Genomic DNA, 14,494 nt, shown 5'->3' with positions numbered 1-14,494 from the left:
GCATCTCCACTTGCTTGCCAAGCGGAGTGCGCATGTGTGGCAATACATGCCAAGTGGGGGAGCATGGTGCGTGTGTGAAATTACAGCGCTGATGCCAATATAAAGGGGGTGACGGCAAGCAAGTGGAGAGGCCGGGTTTTAGGCGGGATTGTGTTTGCATAATTGGCACGTAACCTTCAAAGTAAAATTTCCAGAAATGCCAAGACGCTTTCTCTGTATACAGTCATGTCTTCTTTGTTTGTATTATACCGCTTAATGCTATGATGGAGGATTTAAACCAATTTCCAGGTGATAGGATTCCTTTAAGTTCAGAAAGATAATTAGTGTTATAAATGGCAAAAATAACTTAAACCAAATTTTCAACAGAGGAACAAGAAGAATCTATTTACAATTTGTATACCTCTGAGATTAGAAACTTCCGTCTTCGGCTGGAAAGCTGTGAGGAACGGCTAATTCGGCAAATCAGAACACCACTGGACAGAGATGACCTGCGTGAAAGTGCACTGAGAATCTCCGAACAAGAGGTAGGTCATGTTGACCATGATGAGATTCACTCCATAGGGTAAGATTGAGGCCCGGTGTGAGCTGTAGGGATGTCATGTTTGTACTGCAACTCTCTTGTGGCCAAATGTTACCATTAAACCTGTGTGATAACGGCTTAATGGTGCGTTTTTTTAGTGCGGATTTTAGTGCGATTTTGATTACTGTTTGCTTTGCAGATTTTCCTTCATGTTACTATGCTTCTCTATATTACCTCTCTACCGTGGAAGCATGCAGAAAAAGACACTGAAACGCTGCTGTACCACAAAATTAAAATCCGCTCCAAAATCACAATTACGCAGTAGATATCCCACTCCGTGTAGACAAAAATCACTAATTTATTTAGCTGGGATTTCAAAATGCTGCAGATTGTATGCGGGAAATTCTGCAGCGGACATTCCGCAGTACATCTGCCCGTGTGAACATAGCAATACAGAGGAACGTAGAGGAAAACCCACATGAACAGAAATCAAAATTGAACTAAAATCTGCACCATCAGCAGAGAAAAACATAATGAAATCGGCAACAAACAGCAACTTTGAGTTGTGGATTTCCAGGCGGCTTATCGACTGCCCTTCGTAAATTCCGCAGCGGACATTCTGCAGCCTATCCGTCCCATGTGAACATACGGTAGCATAATGGGCATTATACATGTAAAGAGAAGTACCTTGAATTTCCTGGGCCTAATGCGAAATCTGGAACAAGATCCCACTTACCATGCGCCATTTATAATACTGGTGGATTCTTCTACGGCTTCGGGGTCCTCTCAGGCATCGGCGTACAGGAACCACTGCTGCTTGTGCACCGCCTATTATTACACTTGTGCCCATATATGCTACAAGCTGGAATAGATCATTCTTTCTGACTTTTAAGAACCTGTTGTACCGTCTGCTTCTTGTATCAAAATATACTTGTTCAAGGAAGTAAAGCATTCTTCTTTTGTCTGCACAGAAACTAAAGAGGGATTTGGACCATTTGAAAGTAGATTTATCATCAATTTCAGATAAATGTGAGGAGTTCTTCAGCCAAGCTGCTGCCTCTCCAGCGACTGAGGCTCTACGGTCTGAGCTCAGCATTGTTGTCCAATCTATGAACCAAGTCTACTCCATGTCTTCCATCTACCTAGAAAAGTATGTGCATTATTTAGGGTTGGAATCTATTAATATTTTATCCTTTAAGCATAATGTTTTCCTAAACTCTTCCTGGTTGAAGGTTTTTATATTTGTATATTTTGGCTGTTAACAATTTGTCTCATCGTTCTCCTGTGGTCATTATGTTTTTTTAATTCTTTTATTCGCATATGTAAATTTAAAGGGGTTTTCTGGACCTCTGTGGAATGTTGTGAAAGAAGGAAAAAAATATAAAAACCTACTCACCTTCTTCAGTGGCTTCTTGTCAAGCCCTGGAGTCCAGGTGTCCCCCTCGCCCACAAAACCCAGAAGAAACGGGCTGCAATCACATGCCATTCATTGTGCATGAGACCGCTTAACTAATCACATGTCTCAATGGTGATTCTGCCAGCATGCTGAAGCCTGTGATTGGCTGAGCGGTCACATGCACATTGAACAACATGTGACTCCTGCTGGCATCTTCCGAGTTCGGTGCAGTGGGGCAACCTGGGCTCCAGCGCTCAGATCCAGCATAATAATGCCAGATGGCAGGATGGAAGTTAGACAGACCTGATTATAGTCAATGGAGTCCTTCTGACGCCGTTCACCTCCGTCATAGGATGGATCTGGCAATCTGTTTTCCTGCTGCCATAACAGAACAGGGACACGGCCTAAGAATTCATAATAGTGTTATTGCTTAATTAAGACAAATGGAGCTTACATTTTTATTTCCCCCCACACACAGATTAAAGACTATAAATCTAGTGCTAAAGAACACACAGGGAGCTGAGAGCCTCGTGAAAACATATGAGACCAAACTGTGTGAGGAAGATGTCATTACAGCTGATAGAAACACCATTGATAAGCTCATTGCCACCTTGAAGGTATGCATCCGTATACTGTATGTGAAATAGTGTTTGTTTGCCTCTGCATATGTTGTACACTTCCGGATTTCTTCCTTATGCTTAATTATGACACTTATTATTTATGGCTCTGTATATAGTAAATTTTGACCCTCTGTATTTCTCTGAAGAGTCCATTGTTAAGTTTGTTAAAAACTACCATAATTTGTCATTCATAACATAGCAATGGAGGTCGGAGGTGGATGAGAAAAGAGAGGTGTTTCATGCACTGGAAGATGAATTGCAGAAAGCCAAAAGCATCAGTGATCAAATGTTCAAAGTGCACAAGGAGCGGGATATTGACTTTGATTGGCACAAAGAAAAGGCGGACCAGATTGCCGAGCGGTGGCAGAATGTGCACTCTCAGATTGAAAACAGGTTTGCATACATTTCGTTCTTTCAGAGGCTTTCATGTTTTAATCTGCATTTTAAACATAAGGCTATGCTCAGTCCTGTAGTCACAGACTGTTCTGAATAATGGTCCATTGCTCCGAATCCTTGCCAATTAGCTGATTCCCAGCACCACTGTCAGTACAAATAGCGCAGGAAATAGCTCACGCCATTCTTATTGTAGCGGTCTGGTTTGGTAGTACAGGTACAGCTGCCACTGAATTCAATGTCCCTGCTTGACCAAACTTGCGATATGTGCATCGTGATCTACTTCCTGCGCTGTCCCAAGCAGTGGAGCTCTGATCATCTATTGGCGAACTATCCTGATGATAGGTCATCAGTAGAAAAAATGCCTGAAGTCTTGGACAAACCCTTTAAAGGTTCACAGTCTACATTAAGAAGTGCTTTCCTGTTTTTACTGTTTCTTGTTCATTTAATAGGTTAAGAGACCTGGTTGGAATTAGCAAGTATTTGAAATATTACAAAGAATGTTACTTGGCACTCGATTCCTGGATTACACATGTAGAGGAAGGACAAAGTAAGTTGCAAGATGGCATGCCTGATAGTAAGGCCCTTTCCAAACTTCTGGACGAACAGAAGGTAACTAGAATTTCTCTTGAAATTCCATGCATGTTTCCAATTGTTATACAATACCGTTCTTCACTGATTACCAAGTAGCAGTAGTTAAAAAAAAACAACTTAAAATTGCTTTGTATAACAAAATACATTTGTTTCGGCCCCTAAAACCTACGACCACAGGTGACATTTTTTCCATGAGGATGCCTCATCCTTTATAAGTGTGGCATTATCAGACTTTGCCTCAGTGTCCGATGCCTCATGTTACATTGGACAATATAACACAGATTTTGGATAAGGGGATGTCTTCTACAAATTGCCTTTTTTTTTCTAATAATTACTATAGCAGTGTTATATAAGTTTAAGGATAGAAGTATTTTTTCTTTTTGCTAATTGCTGGCTAGTATTTATTCCCCAGGACTAAAAGATGCCCAGTAATGAGGCTTAACTTTAAAAAGATTTTTTTCAGTCCTATGGGTAGGGTAGGGGAGGATTGGGAACCCAAAGTGGCCATGGAAAAAATTACAAAGTGGCCCCATGTTGTAGGTGAGTCCAAAACAGTTGCAAGTGGGGCGAACACAAGTAGTCAGGGGTCAGCAAATCACCAGCCACTGAATATTGGCAATATGAGGGGAGAAACCGATGCGTCATGCATATCTCACAACAGCAGATTTTCTATGAAGCACAGAATGTTAGAACTGGAGTTATATATTAAGGTCCACCTATTTTAACTCAATAAGTCTCCATGATCTAAATACACATCATAGACTAGCTTGCCTTATAGACGGACATCTATATAATTGGTCCTGCGCCCATTATATAGATCCAATTCCAGCTACGTAGCTCCCTAGATGCCACAGTCAGTAGCCAGCAAAGTATCTAGGTGGTGGGGTTTGACCTGGACCTGTTCTCATCATCAGAATGAAGTTGCCAAAGAGCACAGTAACAGCAGTACATACCTACTTATATATGTCTGGTAATTACTTCCTAGAAGGATGTCGTTTTACTCATTGTGTTCTTTGTTGCTTTAGATTTTGATTTCTGAAATTGGAATAAAGCAAAGCAAAATGGATGAATGCCAGAAGTATTCAGAACAGTATTCTCTAGCCATTAAGGTATGCATGTTTGATCATTTGGTTGTCATCGGAACTGTTTTCAGTATTCTTATGTATAATTACTGCCAAACCTTTTGATCTCTGCTTACTGAAAGCTATTCTAGGTCTCCTTTACAGTTGCAGCCAAAAGTTTTGAGACTGACACAAATTTTGGTTTTCGCAAAGTTTGCTGTTTCAGTTTTTATAGTGGCAATTTGCTAGATTGTTATGAAGAGGGATCAGATGAATTACAATAAATTGCAAAGTCATTCTTTACCATGAAAATTACTTTAATCACAAAAACCCCACTTCAGGGTGAGAGGTTTAATTGTTGTGAAGAAGGCTGCAGGGCGACCAGGAAAGTCCAATAAGTGCTAGAACCATCTCTTAAAGAGGATTCAGCTACGGGATCAGTTCAACATCAGTGTAGAGCTTGTTCATGAATGACAACAGGGAGGGATCAGTGCATCTACACTCACAGTGAGGCAAAGACTTTTGGAGGCCAGCCTGGTGTCAAGAAGGGCAGCAACAAAGCCACATCTCTCCAAGAAAAACACCAAGGACAGACTGACATTCTGCGAGACGTATAGGGATTAGACTGCAGAGGACTATGGGTTCAGTTATTTTCTCTGATGACGCCCCTTTCAGACTGTTTGAAGAATGTTTCTTCAACTGGAAGAAAGATTGTCCGGAGAAGAAAAGGTGAGTGCTACCATGAGTCCTGTGTCATGGCAACAGTAAAGTATCCTGAGACCATTTATGTGTGTGGTTGCTTTTTATCCAAGGAATTGGGCTCACTCACAATTGTGCCTAAAAAACACTGCCATGAATCAAGTATAATATCTAAACAGAGCAACTTCTCCCAATGATCCAGGAGCAATTTGGTGATGAATAGAGATGAGCGAGCACCCAAATGCTCGAGTCCGCGTTATTCGAGTCGAGCTTTTCCTAAAATTTGAGAGCTCTACTCAAGTAACGAACCCCATCATGTCACAGCGGGGAGGAGCCAAAACCTTGGGCGGGTCGAACACGGCTTAATGCTCGTTCGTGTAACGAGCACTATTGAGTACGCTAATGCTCGAACGAGCATCAAGCACGGCAGAGTATGTTCGCTCAACTCTAGTGATGAACAATGCTTTTTCCAGCATGAAGGAGCACCATGTCACAAGGCAAAAGTGATAGCTAAGTGGCTTGGCGAACAGAACATTGAAAATTTGTGTCCATGGCCAGGAATTTCTACCTGGACCTAAATCCCACTTAGCACCTGTGATCAATCCTCAAAAAGTGGGTGGACAAACAATAACACAGATATTGTGATAAACTCTCCAAGCATTGATTAGCCAAGAATGGTTTTCCATCAATCAGGATTGGGCCCAGAAGCTGATATCCAGCATGCCAGCGCGTATTACAAAAGTTTTGAAAAATTAGGGTCAACACTGTAAATATTGAGTTTTTACCTAAACGTGATGTGTTTGTCAATAAAAGTTTAAAAACGTATAAAATGCTTATAATTGTACTACAGTCACCATAGAAACATGTGACTAAAAGATCACTGAAGCCAAAAACGTTGTGGAAACCAAAATTTGTGTCTGTCTCAAAACTTTAGGCCACAACTGTACACTGCAGAGCCATGTGCATACAGTACAGTAAGTGTGTACTATAGCTTCATATAGAATCATACAATGGTAGAGTTGGAAGGGACCTCCAGGGTCATCTGATCCAACCCCCTGCTCAGTGCAGGGTCACTATATCATCCCAGACAGATATTTGTCCAGCTTTTGTTTGAACACTTCCGTTGAAGGAGAACTCACCACCTCCCGTGACAACCTGTTCACTCTCACTATCAGAAAGTTTTTTCTAATATCTAATTTGTGTCTTCTTCCTTTCAGTTTCATCCCATTGCTCCTAGTCTTTTCTTGTGCAAATGAGAATAGGGCTGATCCCTCTGCACTGTGACAACCCTTCAGATATTTGTAGACAGCTATTAAGTCTCCTCTCAGCCTTCTTTTTTTGCAAGCTAAACATTCCCAGATCCTTTAACTGTTCCTCATAGGACATGATTTGCAGACCGCTCACCATCTTGGTAACTCTTCTCTGAACTTGGTCCAGTTTGTCTATGTCTTTTTTAAATTGGGGTGCCCAGAACTGCATACAGCATTCCAGATGAGGTCTGACTAAGGAAAAGTAGAGGGAAATAATTACCTCATGTGATCTAGATTCTATGCTTCTCTTAATACATCCCAGAATTGTGTTTGCCTTTTTGGCTGCTACATCACATTGTTGACTCATGTTCAGTCTATGATCTATTAGTATACCCAAGTCTTTTTCACATGTGCTGTTGCTTAGCTCAATTCCTCCCATTCTGTATGTGCTTTTTTCTTGCCCAGATGTAGGACTTTGCATTTCTCCTTGTTAAATACCATTCTGTTAGTCGCCGCCCACTGTTCAAGCTTTTCTAAATCCTTTTGAATACTCTCTCTCTTCCCTAGCGTTAGCTATCCCTCCTAGCTTTGTAGATTATTATATATCTATGTAGATATTAATAGCTTGCTAGGTCAGGTACCATATGAGGGAAAATACAGTAAATCTGTATTCTATACCCCATGGCTTGAAATTGGAAGCTTGTAGAGGAATATTAAGGCCTTATGTTTTCTGTGGGTGGTCATTGCAAATCTATGCAAAACAGAGCTGTAATATAACCATGTAGATGATGTGTAAATCTATCAAATAATAGAAAATGTATACTTATTGGCAAATTTTGGTGTTAAGACTGTCACTTCCTTTTTGTTTTCAAGGACTATGAGCTACAGCTGATGACTTATAGAGCACTTGTGGACTCCCATCAAAAATCTCCAATGAAACGTAGACGCTTCCAGAGTTCATCTGATGTTGTTGTACAAGAGGTAAGCCTTTATTTTATCTCAGACACAACTCAGCAGTCCTGACAGAAGACACCGACCTACCCCCACCACAGAGATCCAGTTGGCTAAAGGACCTGTGGCGACATCACTGCTGTGGGAGGAGCCATTCCGCAGTTTGGTAGAAAGTATTGTATGTGGGTTCTTATGCTCCGCCCCCTGGTGACATCATCGCAGGTCCTACAGGATATATAAAACATAGAGCCTGACCGACAGAAGAACAACACAATTGGAAGGGGAGGACAAAGATAACAAAATGAGAATACACCTAAGCCGTTATTATCTCAGACACAACTCAGCAGTCCTGACACGAGACACCGACCTACCGCCACTACAGAGATCCAGTGAGCTGAAGAACCTGCGGTGATGTCACTGTTGTGGGAGGAGGCAAGCTGTGTTTGTCTTGTGTGAGAATCAAGATGGATGTAGTAGATCTGTGTGATGTGATGTGTGGGGATCATAATGAATGAACCATGGTGCAGGGCTGTGTTTGTGTGGGAATGAAGATGGATGTAGTGAGCTGTGTGTGTGATGTGTGGGGATCATAATGAATGTACCATGTAGCACAGCTGTGTGGCGCATTGCGCCACCAGAAACACTGGTACTATAATTTCCTAATAATTACTAGTCAGTGAATAAGAATGACTGAGCAATCGGTGTTTAAATGGAACGATCAGTAAACAAGCAAACAATGATTTTTATGCTTATATAAAATGAATGATAAGCGAACAAATTGTTGTTCATCATTGAATCATTGGTCATACTCACACTGAACGATTATTGCTCAAATTTAAACGATACAGCAATTTTTTTGAATGATAATCGTTGTATGTAAAAGCACCATAACACAATGTGAGGGTAAGTGGGGAGGGATTGCTGCCAAAAAAGGATTAGATCAAATCTGTTCTTATATTTGATGAGATTAAAAAAAAGACAGTTGTTCAAATATAATAATTTGAGTTCAGTAACCAAGAGCATGCTTATAATCATATAATTCCTGCAGAGTTGAAATGAGAAGACAATTGATGGTACCGTACTAATGCAATTTAGTGTCACTTTATGGTGTATTAGATTGATTTGAAGTAGTAGTGAGAAATAACGGCCAGGAGGTGGTTAATAAAATATGGCAAGCTAGATCTCTATATAAAAAACATTGTTGGAAATCTATCTGACATTTCAAATGCCAGTCTTAATATTATTTTTGCTGGTGCATGATGCGCCTAATATATGAAGAGGCGCAAGCTTGTGGTTGATGCGCCTAATATATGAAGAGGCGCAAACCTCTTTATATATTAGGCGCATCTCCGCACCTTTGTGCACCTACACAGTACTATCCACCAGGTCCGATCTGGCATGTATTTCTGGTATAATTTACACCAGTTTCTGGCATAAATTATGTATACATGTGTTGTTCTGGGGTGGCCACACCCCCTCCTAACAAGCTACACCCCCTTTCAGGTGCCAGATGGCGGTGTAGACAAGCAGAAGCAAGACTTACATAATACTTTGTGACTCCTTTACACCAAAAACTGGTGTAAAATGTTTTATGAATGTCCCCCATGGTGGGAATGCCGGCTCAGGAAGGATTCTTAGGTTAGGTATTACAAGATTACATTCAAGACATGCAACCAGTACGCATAGAGCACAAGCCAATGCCACCACATATGGATACAAGTTCCTTTAACATCACAACTTCACCAACACTATTCAGAGTAGTTTATCTGCTTTGGTATTGTGAGATGAGGAGAGGTACCATTGCTTAATAATTTTATGTGACAATTCCCAATGTTTGGTGACACACTTGGTCCAGTTGAAGCTTAATGCCACTCTGTAGTAGAGTAATTGCATTTAAGCTCTAACTTCCATTTACTACACTAGAATAATTAGTTTGGTACTGTAGATTGTATCAAAATGTCACAGAAGCCTAACGTGTTCCCAATACAGTTACATTAATGAATAAAGTATACTTTGTTGTTTTGCTGTAGGACATTGTGATGCCCAGTATTCTTTTTCATTTGCAGTATATGGATCTCAGGACCCGTTACACTGCCTTGATGACGTTAATTAGCCAGTTTATTAAATTTTCTGGAGAAACGTTGAAGAGATTAGAAGACGAGGAGGTAAAGATACAAGTTGTAGCTCATAAGTCCATATCACATGTCTTAAAGTTATTTTGTGTTATACTGTGCACTGTCGGTGAGCTAACTATTTCTCATTTTCAGTTCATTTTTCTGATCACTCTGCAATATGTAAATGTTGGCTTTCTTTTAGGTGGTGGGTTACTATGCATTGTTTTTTCCTGCTGAGTAGGAAGGATGTACAACATAAGTTTAAAGCTTTAAATGTATTATACTTATAAGTACATAGTTATTTTAGCAAAAGTAGCTATTAGCCACAAATAATTAATTTTGTTCATAACTAGTGATGAGCAAGCATAATCGCTAAGGGCAATTGCTCGAGCGAGCATTGCCCTTAGCGAGTACCTGCCCGCTTGGAAGAAAAGATTCGACTGCCACGGCGGGCAGGGAGCGGCGGGGAGGAACGGAGGGGAGATCTCTCTCTCCCCCCCGCTCCCCTGCTCACTGTCGCAACTCACCTGTCACCCGAGCGGGCAGGTACTCGCTAAGGGCAATGCTCGCTTGAGCAATTGCCCTTAGAGAGTATTCTCGCTCATCTCTGTTCATAACCTTATCAGTTGTAGAAAGTTATTTAGAAGTCTAAGGTACGATGCAATTCAGAAAAGACATTTGGATAATATTTGAGGTACATGTACACCCGATTAGAGTGACTGTTTCCTATTTTTATATATGAAATGTTTAATGATTAACTACATCCCAATGAGACCCACAGAACACAAGTCCATAGTTTATTCTGATGTTAGTTTTATCTAAATTTATGACGATCTAGAGAATAATTTCTAATTGACTTAAGACTGAATATTTGTTTTCTTTTTCAGTAGGTGTTTAAGAACATTTGCCTTCACTTTTATATTTTATGGCATTGTTATATGTAGGGTAATAAACATCCTGCCTTTGCATTAGCTTCAACTTATGTCCTACAGAATTACTCATGTTCCATGTTGTATCTTCTAGTCTTTTGTGAGTTTGCATGGTTTATGTATCTAACAGCTGGGCTTTTCCTTTTTACTGCCAACGATGGCTTAAACATCCTGCAGATATATTGCCTATTGTACAGCATGTGTTATGCTTCTATGGACTTTGGTGTCTCACTTCTTATCACTCTCCTGATACTTCACTGGCAAGACACGGTGGTTGAATCTTTATTCCTTAATTAGCTGTAATAGGTAAGTCATTTAAGGTATGGATTTTATATTTTTAATGATAATCCACTTTAATCTAAAGTGTTAGTTTACCTATGATCTCCTAACTGGGCATGTAGAGGTGCAGCTAGCATGCTAGGCAGTGAGTTCCTAAGGCAACTGTATGATGCCCAATGAATTTCATGCATTGGTCCTGCGATTCATGCCTGAGACTCCTTATGTTTCAGCAACTCTACCGCCTTGTATGTAACCTACTTCTACATATACACAATGTAGGATTGAATGGAAAATCACAATATAAGCAGTACTAAATGATTCCATGAGTTTTAATAATCCTAAATTTTCAATCTACATTTTATATTCTTGTTTCTTCACATTCTGATTAAATCCAATCAAAAATATTAAATTGCCAGTTTGACTTTCTTTTTATGGACTTATGATATTTCCTAACTCTTACAAATGCGTAATGCGTTGTATACTTTCTAATAGAAAAAGCTGAAAAGTGAATGTGTTTGTTTTTATTTTATCACAGACTTTGATAAACTCAGAGCATTCCAATTTGTCGGCTTACCCAGAATTAGCAGAGCAGCAAAACGCCAGTGCAGATGAAAACAGGAGGCTCTTGGAAATAATTCAGGAGCTTGAATTAACACTGGAAGAAGTGAAGCAAAAAAAATTTCTACTAGAGCAAGAATTGCCTAAAGTTAAGACTGCGGCTGAGATTGAGATTAAAAAACACCAAAGAGTAGTGGAAGAATTAACAGTGCAAAAAACAAAGGCCGAAAACGATGAAAACGAGAATGAGATCAAACAGTATAAAGCAGAACTAAGTTCACTACAAATACAAAAGGCAGCTGCAGATGAGAAGAACCGTCAGCTAAGAAATCAGTTGGATGACACACATAATATTTTGCAACAGCTTAAAACTGATATAGAACAGAAAAACCTACAAGAGCAGAACTACATTTTGCAACTTAGAGATGTGGAACGAAAGCTTTATCAGAGTCAGGATAAGGCTGAAGAAATGACGCAAGATGCTAATGATCTCAAAAAGATTCGGATAAGTTTTGAGGAGGAATTAAAGGTATTGCAACAAGATAAAGTCTCCCTAGATCATATGCTTAAAATGCAAAAAGTTGACTATAATGATGTCCGAGAGAAGCTAAAAGCTTGCCAGGAAGAACTGAGGCAGAAAGAAATTTCTGAAAGGAATAGCCTTCAAAATAGATCTTTCCTGGAAGAAGAGTTAACTAGGAAGAAACAAGAAGTAGATGCTTTACGAAAACAAATTGAGGGTCTTACTCATGCACACGCAAAAGCTGAGAGCAGTCTGAAAATGTTAAATATACAAATAAGTGGTTTGCAACAAGAAAAGTTCATATTTGAACAGAGATCACAATCTCGAAGTGGAGAAGTTGAAAGTTTACGTGAACAACTCATGAAAACTCAAGATGAGCTCCATCAAATTGACAGGTTACAGAAAGACGACCAACAAAAAATGAAAAAGCTGCAGGATGAGTTAACAAAAAGCAATCAGTGGGCCAATTCTCTTAAAATAAAGCTAGATGACCTTACTAAATCACACAATGAGACAGAGGTGATGTTGAGAGAGGTTAAAACTGTGTATGATAAGACAATAATAGAAAGAAATAACTTGATTGTAGATTTAGATACAGTAAAATCACAACTAGACCTTACCAAAGAACAAATGAGGGCTACCAGTGAGCAACTGCAAAAGCAGTCTAGGGGAGAGTATGAAACTCAACATATAGTAAAGAGGTTAGAAGAAGAATTAGCAAAATCTAAAAATTCCATAAATGAAATTAATCACAAATGTGGCACGCAGAACTTAACATTGCTTAATTCTGAGAAGGAAATCCGAAATCTAAAAGCTGAATTAAACAGTTTTACTGTGGAAAAGCATCTTGCGGACCAGAAGCTACATCAGTATCAGACACAACTTCAAGACATGACTTTGAAACTAAAGAAAGCACAGGATGATCTTCATAAGAAGATTGTGGATGACCAACTAGCACAGAAAAAGCTTTTGTTGTACCAAGAGGAATCTGCAAAGTACAGAAACTCAACAGAAGAGTTTAGGAAAAAACTGGAGATGACGTTGGAAACTAGTTTCAACACTGAAAGTAATTATTCAAGCATGAAACTCGAATTTGCTGGCTTAAAACAAGAGAAGGCAATGATGGAAGAAAAGACTAAGTTGATGAGAGTTGAATTTTCAGAACTTAAAGAGAGATTACAGATATGTCAAGAGCAGTTAAACTTGGAAAGAAAATCTGGGCTTGAAAATGTTCAGAGGTGCCGAAAACTAGAGGAAGAACTAGAGGTTCAAAAATCTACTGTTAAAAACTTTAAACAAAAAGTTGACCTTCAAAGACAAGAACACATAAACCAGTTAAAATATCTGCAAAGTGAGATTCAACAAAATAATAGCATAAGGATCCCTTTTCAGAAAAATGAATTTGAAGTAAACAGCTATGTTATTTCTTCTCCAAGCTCCCCACGACATTTTGAAGGGCTTAATCAAAAAACCAAAGGTTCTCCAATTTTGAGACGGAAGCTAGATAGTCCTCTTGATATCAGTAGTCCTGTGTTTAACTCTACACTCACTGAAGAAAAGAAGCACATGGATGGTTATGTTGACAGTGCACAGGAGGAACACCAGGTACAGCTGTCCAGGATAAAGCAGTCCCTCGATGTTGGAGACAAGGGAAAGCCTTTTACAGAGTATGTTACACAGACTAGCACAGAGTTTCAAATATCTATAGATAACCCAAAAGCTTACAAACATCTGACAGAGCTAGAGGCTATAAAGGATAAAAGTTTACAGAATGCCATTCAAACTTTAAGAATTGAAGAGGAGAAAATTGGAAAACAGCTAGGAAAATTTGATCAACCAATGGAGGTATTTTATGCATATCCTCCTTGCTATTTTGCTATGAAACAGTGACAAGATGTGCTTTGCTAGCTTATTCGCTGAAATATATTTTCTTTAACCTTATTTGCATGCATAGGCCACAATTAGTACGGTAGTACTGGTTACTATGCAAAATGCTCTTTATATGTAATACAAAATTGCTTAAGGACGTGGCCTTTATTTCTTTTTAGTTTTTATATTTGGGTTCACCTCCTCATAGTCTAAAAAATCATAACTATTTTATTTTTGTGGCGACTTGGCTGTCTATGGTCTTTGGGGGGAGGGACGATATGTATTTGTCAATGGTAGTATTTGATGTACCATGTAATGCACTGAAAAAACTCTTTAAATTTTCTAAGTGGAGTGAAATGGGGAAAAAACTCAATTTCGTTATCTTTTTCGGGGGTACTGTTTTTACGGTATACACTTTGTGTCAAAAATGACATGATAACTTTACTCTGAATTATCTTTACAGTAACAAAAAATTATATATATATGGAGTACATATGACTTTTTGGTCGCTTTTTCTTACATTTTTTTTTCTCGCAGACAGTGTAAACAAAAAAGCACAGAACTGGCGCTGTACTTTTTTTCTCTGCCAAAGTTTACCGTGTGGGATAAATAATACATTTATTTTGATGAGTCGATGGATGGGGTTTTGTCATTTAATTTTTTTTTTATTAGTAATATGGGAAAAGGGAGTGGGGTGTTGAACATTTAGTATTCTTTACTTTTTATAATAAAAAGCTT

At 39.1% G+C, this 14,494-nt stretch overlaps 1 protein-coding gene across 3 annotated transcripts in view; it reads left to right on the top strand.

Annotated features, from left to right (window-relative positions):
• The window catches only part of DST (dystonin), a 391,490-nt gene that overhangs the window by 179,727 nt on the left and 197,269 nt on the right, over nucleotides 1–14,494 (top strand). For 2 of the 3 annotated variants that reach the window (XM_066604043.1, XM_066604051.1), the window contains 8 exons: nucleotides 367–524; nucleotides 1,492–1,670; nucleotides 2,395–2,533; nucleotides 2,736–2,929; nucleotides 3,382–3,541; nucleotides 4,549–4,632; nucleotides 7,407–7,514; nucleotides 9,551–9,649. In XM_066604043.1, coding sequence (XP_066460140.1) covers nucleotides 367–524; nucleotides 1,492–1,670; nucleotides 2,395–2,533; nucleotides 2,736–2,929; nucleotides 3,382–3,541; nucleotides 4,549–4,632; nucleotides 7,407–7,514; nucleotides 9,551–9,649 — 1,121 coding nt within the window. Of the gene's footprint in view, nucleotides 1–366; nucleotides 525–1,491; nucleotides 1,671–2,394; nucleotides 2,534–2,735; nucleotides 2,930–3,381; nucleotides 3,542–4,548; nucleotides 4,633–7,406; nucleotides 7,515–9,550; nucleotides 9,650–11,341; nucleotides 13,733–14,494 lie in introns of all 3 variants that reach the window. The other variant, XM_066604035.1, reaches the window with a different exon arrangement.

This window comes from Eleutherodactylus coqui, chromosome 1, assembly GCF_035609145.1.
Source record: "Eleutherodactylus coqui strain aEleCoq1 chromosome 1, aEleCoq1.hap1, whole genome shotgun sequence".
In the NCBI taxonomy this organism is placed as follows: domain Eukaryota; kingdom Metazoa; phylum Chordata; class Amphibia; order Anura; family Eleutherodactylidae; genus Eleutherodactylus; species Eleutherodactylus coqui.
This window is presented reverse-complemented; position numbering and strand designations above follow the sequence as displayed.